The sequence below is a fragment of the Sinocyclocheilus rhinocerous genome, unplaced genomic scaffold (assembly GCF_001515625.1).
Source record: "Sinocyclocheilus rhinocerous isolate Xijiao unplaced genomic scaffold, SAMN03320098_v1.1 scaffold677, whole genome shotgun sequence".
NCBI classification, from domain to species: domain Eukaryota; kingdom Metazoa; phylum Chordata; class Actinopteri; order Cypriniformes; family Cyprinidae; genus Sinocyclocheilus; species Sinocyclocheilus rhinocerous.
This window is the reverse complement of record NW_015633185.1, coordinates 553927-565117: the sequence shown is the minus strand read 5'-3', so window position 1 is coordinate 565117 and position 11191 is coordinate 553927. Positions and strand designations below refer to the sequence as shown.

General features: G+C 36.8%; 3 protein-coding genes across 4 annotated transcripts in view; 1 reads left to right on the top strand and 2 right to left on the bottom strand.

The window, feature by feature from the left end:
* adka (adenosine kinase a) overlaps positions 1 to 1971 on the bottom strand; it is a 163611-nt gene extending 161640 nt beyond the window's left edge. Inside the window, exon 1 of the mRNA XM_016556754.1 lies at positions 1730 to 1971. Coding sequence (XP_016412240.1) covers positions 1730 to 1830 — 101 coding nt within the window. The 5' untranslated portion in view covers positions 1831 to 1971. The remainder of the gene's footprint in view (positions 1 to 1729) is intronic.
* Positions 1972 to 2340: 369 nt separating this feature from the next.
* On the top strand, positions 2341 to 7796 carry LOC107743512 (AP-3 complex subunit mu-1). Of its 2 annotated transcripts, XM_016556752.1 has the most exons (10): positions 2341 to 2635; positions 3638 to 3918; positions 4110 to 4281; positions 4357 to 4429; positions 4640 to 4704; positions 4827 to 4912; positions 5449 to 5582; positions 5691 to 5898; positions 6037 to 6181; positions 6815 to 7796. In XM_016556752.1, exons 2-10 carry the CDS (start codon positions 3646 to 3648, stop codon positions 6913 to 6915), a joined length of 1257 nt encoding a protein of 418 aa, XP_016412238.1. In that variant the 5' UTR covers positions 2341 to 2635; positions 3638 to 3645; the 3' UTR covers positions 6916 to 7796. The 2 variants fall into 2 exon arrangements, with proteins under 2 accessions (XP_016412238.1, XP_016412239.1); XM_016556753.1 differs by lacking the exon at positions 4640 to 4704 and having other exon boundaries at positions 4357 to 4494; positions 6815 to 7795.
* Positions 7797 to 9635: 1839 nt separating this feature from the next.
* LOC107743588 (vinculin-like) overlaps positions 9636 to 11191 on the bottom strand; it is a 44285-nt gene continuing 42729 nt past the window's right edge. The window contains exons 20-22 of the mRNA XM_016556919.1: positions 10204 to 10407; positions 9997 to 10101; positions 9636 to 9915 (exon numbers count right to left, since the gene is read on the bottom strand). Of these exons, the coding sequence (XP_016412405.1) occupies positions 9769 to 9915; positions 9997 to 10101; positions 10204 to 10407 (456 nt within the window). The 3' untranslated portion in view covers positions 9636 to 9768. The remainder of the gene's footprint in view (positions 9916 to 9996; positions 10102 to 10203; positions 10408 to 11191) is intronic.

The following is an 11191-nucleotide window of genomic DNA, read 5'->3' as shown; positions in this document are numbered from 1 at the left end:
ATGTGTTTATCCCCGTGTTTGTGTGTGTGTGTGTGTGTGTGTGTGTTTTAATGGTATTTTGAATTTTAATATGGTTATGGTTTCCATAAAAATAATGAAGAAGCACAACTGTTTCCTATATTGATAATCAGAAATGTTTCTTGATCAGCAAATCAACATATTAGAGTGATTTCACAGAACACTGGAGTAATGACGCTGAAAATTCAGCTTTGAATCACAGGAATAAATTAAATTTTAAAAGTAAAGAGTAAACCGCCAGTAGGTGGCAGCAAGTGACTGTGTTAATGAGTGAACATTTGAGTCATTTGTTCAAGCGATTCATTCAGACTGCTAATCCATTCAAGAGTTATCCTATTAACACTGTGAACATTGTATAATACTATAAACAATAAAAACGTACAGTATGTCTGCTCTTTGATAGTAAAACATACTCAAGCACAGGATTCAGAAAAAATATATTTTAGTGTTGTTTTAGGTGAACAATATCTATATGTATTGCCTGTAAAGTCCATTTATAGCCTTTACACAGCAGCATGTCTCTTTACATGTTTAAAAAACAGCTAATTTCAAGACGCTGACGTCGCGTCAGGTCGTCACGTGGGTCACCCGCGCCATAAGACGCTCAAAGTACAAGATGTTCGGATAGACGTTCGGTTTGTCGTTCGATCGGTCGGTCGTTCGGACGTTTGATTTTGGCATGGAGTGTGCGCCATACAAGAGCACCTGGCTGCTGATTGGCTGAACGCGCAGAAGCATCGACTGCTGATTGGCTGACTAATAGGAGGGGCTCAGTTGTTCCCCGTTTAAGCTTTTTGTGGGTAAAAATGTGGGGCCAAATGTAAAAATAAACTTAAATGTACATATTAAACGTAAATACTACACTTGCCACCCAATGTGCAAATACAAACAATAATGCCCAATATCCAGCTGTGACCTAACCGTATTCATACATGACAGTGTGCAAGCATTGACATCTATTCTCAATAGCCATTAGACGAATGAATAACGTTACGATAACTTACATTAGTCATGACTGATATTTCGTTATGACAACACTGCTAAAGGCACCGCATGTCTGAGAAAGCGGGTGTCAATAGGTTTGGGACAGAAATACCAGCCGGAAAATGATCTACACAACTTGCAACCAACATTTGTGCATCGAGCATAAACTATATTGTGTATTCATGCATGTATTGATGTTATATATGCATGCGTGTTCCTTAATTTTGTGGCAGCATACAGCAGGAAGACTTTTTGTGCAGCAGAGCCCGACTGCATAACAAACGACACGTGGAGCCGGAGGGACGCACTCCAGTGGTCGATATAAAACACTCAAGGACAACGGATGTTCAAAAGCATTAATCATACGCACTCACCAGCCGCCTATGTACAATTAAAGTGATTGTGGAACGCTTTGGATGTTGTTCACTCATAAAGAAATGCTACATGATCACGAGTTTGCGATTTAGGCTTTGCAGCATAACCGAACCGATTCATCGGCATTACTCTATAATGGGAAAATGCCCGATATATTCCTCTCCAATGCAACAACAATGTGCTTTTGAGAGAAAGCACTGAATTGACAGCACATGGACTTTAAGTGACACGCAGACTAGACCTCTGACCCAAAAGTGCTCGCAAACAAACCACCCCGTGTTTAATAAAATACCAAACACACGTTTGACTCTGTCATTCTACACTGTTCAGCCGATGCTTGTGTTTACTGTACCTGAGCTTTTTTTCCTCGAGTTTAATCCTCTTGGGTTTAGGTTCATCGGACGCCATGCTGTATTGGAGGTCTCTAGACACCTTGTTAAACGAGTGAAGCATCTGGAGACGCGGCTGGCGGATAGTTCTTTTGAATTGAATCTTTTCACTGAATCGATTCACAAAACCGTTCAGAACTATTCCTTCACGAACCGGACTGAAACGGTCCGAGCTGTTCTCACGGGCCCACTGAACTGAGAATCGTGTCTCTCGATCACATCCGTTTCGTAATGTGCCGAGGACCGATGAGTGAGCTGCTAATAAAAGCATTCGATTTCCTGTTCAGTGAGTCAGTAAATATCGCGAGTGAACCGAAGATTTTACTAACATGGTGGAAGTTACTTTAATAGCCAAATAACAGAAATGTTACAAATAAATCCTACTGCAAATGTATGAATTTGTAAATTAACTACCATTTTAATAAATTTTAATAAAAAAACGTAATAAACAGAGTGTTTCTACACGCCAGGAACCACGTGATAATGTAAAGAACCAGTGAATCTGTTCATTTGACTGTTCTTTGAAAAGAGTTGTTCAAAAGAACCGATTTGGGGAAATGATTCTAGCCGTGGAGAGAAAAATTTAACACAGCACATAGCTGTCCCTGTGTATTGCCGGGACAAAAAATACATTCCCAAGCTAATATAAACTTTAATTAAACACGTGCTTTGCAGAGGTATCATTTAACATCTTTGACCTTAAGCTTTTTTCACGAGAAGCGATTGTTTGTGTTTTAAAACTACTTTAATATAAATTCGCGACAGGCTTAGATTCGAACGCATGAACCGTGAAGGAGGAGTGACACATCTGCCACATTGCAAGCGGGGGGATACTGCCCGAAAACATTAATCGAGACAGCTGCCTATAGGTAAGTATTATTTAGAAATAAATAAGTTTAGATATGTGTAGTTATGAACAACCGACTGCCCGTGTTTGTTCGCCTGAACATTATAGCCTTAAATAATAGGTAGATATAGGATATCCTGTAACTCTTCTTTCAGGAAACAAAACTTTATGCTTTTGTTTTTGGTATTTTCTGAGTAATTATTGTTCATGTTAGCTATCACACAGTCCTGCATTGTCTTTAAAATTCTAGTAATATCTGTGTTACAAGTTTGTTTGCGACCAGCGCAAATAGATAGGTTTGAAATTGAAATTGTATGATAAAGTTGTTTGCACAGAGCTCAGGACCTGAAATGTAGCTTCATAAAGTGCACAGTGAACAACATTTATACCTAACCTCTGGTCAATATAATTTCTTTTCAAATTAATTATTTATTTGTATTATTTAAGTGATTATAGAGGGATAAACGTTGATATAATATGGATAATATTGTAATCTGCTTTAAAGCCACTAATCTAATTACTGTAAGCAATAAGAATATTGTTTTATTTCTTATATAGAGTATTTCACTTGGATAGTGACTATAAAGCAGATTAGGAAGATATAAATGCGTAAAACAATAAATGGGTAAATGGTGGTGGTTGAGGAGATTCCCCCCCTTTCATGTAAAGATCTTTGAGTACCCAGAAAAGCGCTATATAAATGTAACAAATTATTATTATTATGAATACATTTGTGTGTGAGTTTACCTAGCATAATGTTCTCATACACACTTTGATTATTCACTTAAATACTACGTTTTATTATTGTACATGAATATAAAATATGGGTTTAATGAGTATTATTTTCCCAACAGTTATCCCAACAACTCTTTTATATTTAGTTTGTATAACCAGTGTTATAAAAATTCTTTGTCTTCTAGGCTTATATCTCTCCACACACTGGAATAACATAATAGCTCATACCTGCTGTTAGCAAAGTGACTCCCATTCTCATTGTCCCATTTTCATCCTGTTGAAATTCCAGCCCTCATCATGATTCACAGCTTGTTTTTGATAAACAATGCTGGCGATTTATTCCTGGAGAAACACTGGAAGAGTGTCATAAGCCGCTCCGTCTGCGATTATTTTTTCGAAGCACGGGAGAAGGCAGTGGAACCTGACAATGTGCCTCCTGTCATCCGCACCCCTCATCACTATCTCATAAACATCTACCGTGAGAAGATCTTCTTTGTTTCTGTCATCCAAACAGAAGTGCCTCCACTCTTTGTAATAGAATTTCTGCATCGAGTCGCAGAGACATTTCAGGTATCAATAACCCACTGACGGTGTGGCGTAGAAAATATATCCTAACATACGCTACAGTCAAAAGTTTGGGTTCAGTAAGATTTTTTAAATAATTAATGCTTTTATTCAGCAAACTTGGTGTGCGTTTTATTGGCGATGTTTTGTATAGAATGTGTGTTGAATAATATGGTGCTTTATAATCATTTATGCAGGACTATTTTGGAGAATGTTCTGAGACCACTATCAAGGATAATGTGGTCATAGTCTATGAGCTCTTGGAGGAAATGTTGGATAACGGCTTCCCCCTCGCTACAGAATCCAACATCTTGAAAGAACTCATCAGACCTCCCACAATCCTGCGATCGATGGTCAACACCATCACAGGTAAGACACCACATGCCTGAGTGTTTTGTTTATGGCCATGTGATGTTGAGAATCTAAATGATTCATAATCTTCAGGCAGTAGTAATGTTGGCGAAACCCTCCCTACTGGTCAGCTCTCCAATATTCCATGGAGAAGAGCAGGTGTGAAATATACCAATAATGAGGCTTACTTTGATGTGGTGGAAGAAATCGATGCCATCCTGGATAAGTCTGGTAAGAATATTTTGGTGCTAATTTTCAGTTTGATTTCACAGTTAGATTGTTCACGTCAATGCATCAATGCAATGTTTCAGGAACTACAGTTTTTGCAGAAATCCGGTCAGCTCTCCAATATTCCATGGAGAAGAGCAGGTGTGAAATATACCAATAATGAGGCTTACTTTGATGTGGTGGAAGAAATCGATGCCATCCTGGATAAGTCTGGTAAGAATATTTTGGTGCTAATTTTCAGTTTGATTTCACAGTTAGATTGTTCACTTCAATGCATAATACTGGAGGTATGTACTTCCTTTCAAGGTTAATGTTGGTGTACTCTTCTGTTTCAGGAACTACAGTTTTTGCAGAAATCCAGGGAGTTATTGATGCTTGTGTCAAGCTTTCTGGAATGCCAGACCTTACCCTCTCATTTATGGTGTGTTATATTAAAAAAGTTGTGATGAAACCAAATTAGCGACAGGTCTTTTCTTTCATATTATGATGTATTATTGGGAAAATGTAGGGTGGAGAATTGGATCTGTCCATTGGTTGTTAATTAGATTTTGAGATGTGGCCATTGCACTCAAAAATGAAAGCAGATGAATGCAAGCTTGTAGGAGCTGTGTTTTCACCAAAAGGTCCAGTTATGACATTTTCTTTAAACATTATGAGGTCAGTATATATAAATGAAACACACACAGTCAGATAAATTGTTCACAATAACTATAACATGCATTTAAAAAATGCACCTGAGGACTGAGTATCTTGAGGACAGAAAGATGAAGCATTATACACATTATACTCTTATCTAAAACTATTGAAATCAACATTCCTCTAATTTTACAATTATTATGCATGCAGCTTTTATGATCTCATTTTAATCAAGGGACTATATGGCACGTTTACTTTTCAGCATATTTTTGCAAGGAAAACACTTTTTTTTTAACAAAACTGTATGTTCCCCATCCACAGAACCCCAGGCTCCTGGACGACGTGAGCTTTCATCCGTGCGTCCGTTATAAGAGATGGGAAAGTGAGAGAGTTATCTCTTTCATTCCCCCCGATGGAAACTTTCAGCTCATGTCGTATCACATCAGTGCGCAAAAGTAAGCGTTGATCTGAAGTAAATGGTTTAGCAATAAACTTAAAACATGTATTAAAGATGTTTAGATATTGGCCATTAAAAGTAAAAAATTTTTTACTTGTTTTTGCAGCCTCGTAGCAATCCCGATATATGTGAAGCAGAACATCAGTTTCTTTGAGACTGGATCTTCAGGAAGACTGGACATCACTGTGGGTCCCAAGCAGACCATGGGAAAGACTGTGGAGTGTTTGGTAGTGACCGTACACATGCCCAAAGTGGTTCTCAGTGCCAACCTCAGTGCGACTCAGGGAACCTACAACTATGACCCCGTCACAAAGGTCAGATGCAACTCTTTGTTTTCCATTTTCATTGACTTATTGTAGTTGTGTTATTCTAGTAATGTCACAGCTTTTGATCATTTGAAACATTATTTTTCCCTTCGATGTTGGCTAATAGTTCTGACTGTTGTCTTGTAGATTTTGTTGTGGGATATAGGGAAACTTAACCCCCAGAAGCTTCCCAATCTGAAAGGAAGTCTAAGTCTGCAGTCTGGAGCTCCTAAACCAGAGGAGAACCCAAGTCTGAACATTGACCTGAAAATCCAGCAGTTAGCCATCTCAGGTAGGCTAGGGTCCTTTATCAGCTTTGGTCGTTATTCATCGCCAGCAGGACCTTGTGATAAACCGTTGTTATTAACACACTTTTAAAAAGCATAATAAGCTGCTATAACCCTACTTAATTTATTATTTGTTCACTTTTTTTATACATTTATTTTCATCTCCTTCCACATGTTTGTATGTAATCGCTGAAATACACTACCATCAAATGCTTAGGGTTAATAAATTTTTTTTAAAATACTTTTTACTTTTATTCAGCAAGGATGCATTAAATTGATCAAAAATGACAGTAAAGATATTCAGAATGACACAAAAGATTTATATATATATTTTTAAGAAAAAAAGGCTTTTGAACTTTATTAAGCGTTAAAGCTTCACAAGTTTATGTAAAATGATCATATGATCCAATGAGCATTGAGAATGCAATGAGAATGACACTGAAATAAATCTGATCTTTTGTAGAGAGGGAGTTCACATGGTCGATGTCACAAGCTTGCTTATTTGAATAATGACTAAAAACAAAAATCCCATTTTCAGACACCGTATGTTATGTAAAGCACCTTAAAATGCTGTTTTGTGTTCAAATGTGTTATATAAATACAGTTATGCTTACTTCACTCTCTCGTCTGCTTCACAGGATTGAAAGTCAATCGTCTAGACATGTACGGAGAAAAATATAAACCATTCAAGGGTGTGAAATATGTGACCAAAGCTGGGAAGTTCCAGGTCAGAACATGAGGCCAGCTGCAGAGTATCACAATGATATGCCAAAAGAGGTATATTAGAGGTGCCATTTTCTAAGTGACAAATCATACAGGATTGCAACCTTGTGCACAGTCTCCCTTTATTTTTTAAAACATCGCAGTTACATTTGTTATTGTAATTTTGATCTTTCTTGTTTTGTGGGAAGTAACTGGCAATTTGCAAGAAGTTAAAGTCTTTCCATTGGAGAGTATTGGGAGAGCATTTTCTTTGGGAATCTTTCACTTCATATCAACAACATTCCATATTATAATGTATAATGTATTAACACTGTATTATGTTAGACTTAAGTTATGGTAAATCTCTGCCAGAAACACATTACATTAATCACAATACTGCTCTACAGTCTTTGATATTGGCACAACACAATACCTGAGTTTCTGCACATATTCACAGGCCTTATTTTTTCATTTAAATTTATTTGCCAGTTCAGTGGCCTTTGAATTAAAATATATATATATATATATTGAGGAGGCCTCACACACTCAAATGGCCTTTCTTTAAAAGAACAGTCATGCTTACAGCAGGACATATTTACAATGATGCAATCTACCATACAAGCACATCAATGCTCAGAGGTGAATGAAAGCTGTATCTGCTTGAAAGACAATTTACGCTTAAAGTAGTTTGCCACATACAAGCACTATGGAGCCATTATGAGCACAAGTGATAATCTGTTCTGTTGCGCTCACCTGCAGTGATACGCTAGATGTGCAGGTCTGACACCTTAATGAAGTTTTGACGATTTGCACACAAGGACACACAATTGCATTATTTTGTAAAATGTCAAGGGAACTGCATTTTAAAATATGTATTTAAACCAAAAGCCTTCAGATTTATAAAGTTTGCAAACAAAATGAGGTCTTTGTGTGTTTCCACTTCTGAATCATAACTGTTTATTATAGCTTCACTTGAATATGTTTGAAAGTATTAGCAATGAATGTCTTGGAAGTTACAATCAAATGAGTCCTTTAATCTCTAATTATTGAAGTGCAGTACCTTTTACAAATTAGAAAGTAACTTGTCCCTTTATTGACATATTTTGCGAATGAAGTTTCCAAACAAAACACCTTAACAGAATTTTTTTTATTAATCTGAGGCACAAAATATGTTTTTTTTATGTGACTTTTCAAAAAAGGTCAACATTAGTGTCATATTTACATTCACAAAGCAGTAATTTCACCCTTTCAAAATGTCATCAGAACCCACAACATGCTATTACACATACAAATACAGCCCTGTAAACTTTCATAACGAGGCACTATATTGGGGGCTGAAAAGGTACTCTTTCAAATGTATATGTTGTAGATAAGAGTTTTTAAGTGAATGCAAGGCAGTGAAGCATCATGATAGTGTCCGTGTAGCTGTACAGATTCAGAGTGCATCTTCAGCTAATAATTAAAAGTTTTTCATACTATAATTGCACAATTTCCACACATTTGATTCTATACTGTAAATTTACTGTCCTTAAAACGGCAGTTCACGAAAAAATTCAAAATCTGTAATTTACTCATTAACCTATGTGACTGACTGGTTTTTGTCCATACATTGAAAGTCAGTAGGGTCCAAAACAACATGTTCTGGACCCCACTGACTTTCATTGCAGACAAAAACATTTTCCGTTTTAAAACAACACGAGGGGTGTTGACAGACTTTTCATTTTTGGGAAAACTACGCCTTTTAAGCATCTCCAAACACATAGGTATCACATATAAACAAGCCACCTGGGTCTTGTTACCCATTCTATTTAAATGGGTGAAAACATTAAGACAACTCCATCATCGATATACTACAATCGCAAACAGAATCACACTGAGAGAAACGTACAAAATTACAGCTGTAAACCGAGTTGAGAGAGAACAGTTCAACTGTTGTGAGGATTGTGCTTTTCAGTTAAGAAATTTAAATAATCATTCACTCTCTCACAAGCTTAACAGAAAGAAGAGTTAAGTGTGGATGAAGTATAAAGAATTTCAGTGTTAACTATCCAAGCTTTCCCATGCCTATATAGATTTACACCATAGATGTGTTCATTTGATAGCTAATGGATATTAAGTTTAAAAAAAACAAAATCTTTGGCATCAACCATGCCATGCAAAATACATCTCTGTAATGGCATGACCCATCAAAAAAGGCATTATCATATTTAATAAATAGCTAAGCAAAAGTCCATTATAAATATGAGCAAATAACAGTTAATTATAGTGAATTATAACTTTAAAAACAACCAGCCAAAGGGTTTGTGAATAGCAAAGTAAAACTTACAACATTGTATGTGTTGTATATTTGCGACTAAAAAGTGATCTGTGATGTTCTGATGAAATAAGAAATATAAATATATACATTTTCAATAAGAAAATTTAATTGTCAAAAACTAATTTAAAGTAAATTTCATCATGAACTCCCAACATTGTTCGAGAGAGGCATCATGCCATTTTTCTCCAGTACAAAATAGAAAACTTTTAATTGCAAAAAATATATATATATATACGTGGAATTTGGAAACCCAACATACCAAAAATATATATTTAAAAATGTGCTTCCTGTATACTCCTACACTGTACCTCAGTAGTGTGAGAAAAAGGTAACTACAGCAAACTTTCAGGACAAAAATAGCCTCCGTAAGGAGCAGTTTAGGTGTACCAAGTACCCATACCAGCAAGTAAATAAAAATAAGTAATACCAGTCTCCCCGAAACTAGAGCCAAACACTGCTGTCCAAAAGTATAAGAATCAGATAGGGTGCTTTTTTTTGCCACCCCTCATCAGATCTCAGACGCTTGAAAAGGCAAGGATGCGAATTGCTAATTGAAAACAACTAGTCCTCAGTTTACTGGTACCAGGGGGTCTTTCGGACCCAGCGAAGAGTGAACCCCGCATCTGTGCGGATCTTGATGGAGGCGGCTTCTGCTTCTCTAACCGTCTCCTTCACGGACTGCATGAGGTTCTGCGCGTTGTGCACAAGCATCTCGGTGGCCTTAAAACCAAACAATCATTTTAATTCCAATCCAATAAATCCTTCATTCAAGATGTTTGTGAATGTGCCTTGTCTCCTCACCTGCTCAGATTCTTCCTCACTGATGTTTGTACGTCCCAGCATAGTGGCCTTTACAGTGGACAGGATCTTCAGCTGAGTGCTAATAGTTGGGATACGCTCACAAACCTGGAATAAACATTGAAACATGACATTTACTTGACAAAATAAGCCAATTTGCAAATATTCTTCTACCAGCGCTCTACTACTACTGATATTTGCGCCACTGACCTGCAACAGGTTTGTGCGAATCCGTTTGTCGGTGCATTGCTTGGCTACCTCCTTAGCCAGCCGTGTGACCTCATCGGAGGCCTTGGCGATGTCCTTGGCGCACTGAATGAGGGCACGTTTATTCCCACTGCCTCCACGCACCAGACGAGACATCTCCGCCATGAGCAGGGCCATGCGCTTAGCTGCTCCAATGATGTCATTACCCTAAGAAGAAAAAAGCCCATGCAGACTTAGCATAAGGACTTTAAATAAGAGTTTGATTACAGATGTACTTTGATTGTTCATGTAGATCATTTTTGCCCATTTTTAATCTGCGATAGTTGATGAGCTCTAGCTATGTGTCTAACTTCTATCTTTAACACTCTAAAATGTCACAAAGACAAAGAAATAGTGTTTAGAATCAGGTCATATTCATCCAGTGCACATCAGTCATGCATTTTTAAAATGATTTGTATAGGTTTATCATGTCTCCAGAAGTCACATTTGTTTGGACTAAATGTGAGAAATACAATAATTAAAAAAATTTTCTGTGCAGATGGAAAAGCATTTGCATGCTTGTTACCATTTTGTAAATCTGCTTTTCCCATGTGGGTGCACAAGTTTCCCATCATGAAAGTTTTTTGGTTTGCACAATTTTCGGCCAAAAAAAAAAAGTTTACATCTCTCGCAATTCTGACTTTTTTCTTGGAATTCTGAGTATATATCAATTCAGTTTTTTTTAAAGAATTTTTAAAAAGGTAATTGCGACTCTTTATCTCACAATTCTGATATTCTTCCTTGCAATTGCAAGTTTATATCTCAAAATTCTGAGTTTATATCTCACAAATGCAAGAAAATAAAAGTTTGTAAGATAAAAATTATACCTTTTTTTATTTTTTTATCCGTGACGGAAGTAAGTTCCAGAGTTCTCTTGTCTGCATGAGAAGGGTAATGTTTTCTGGAAACGTAACTTTAGGGGCTCCATAGAATCTAATGTATTTTCCTCCAG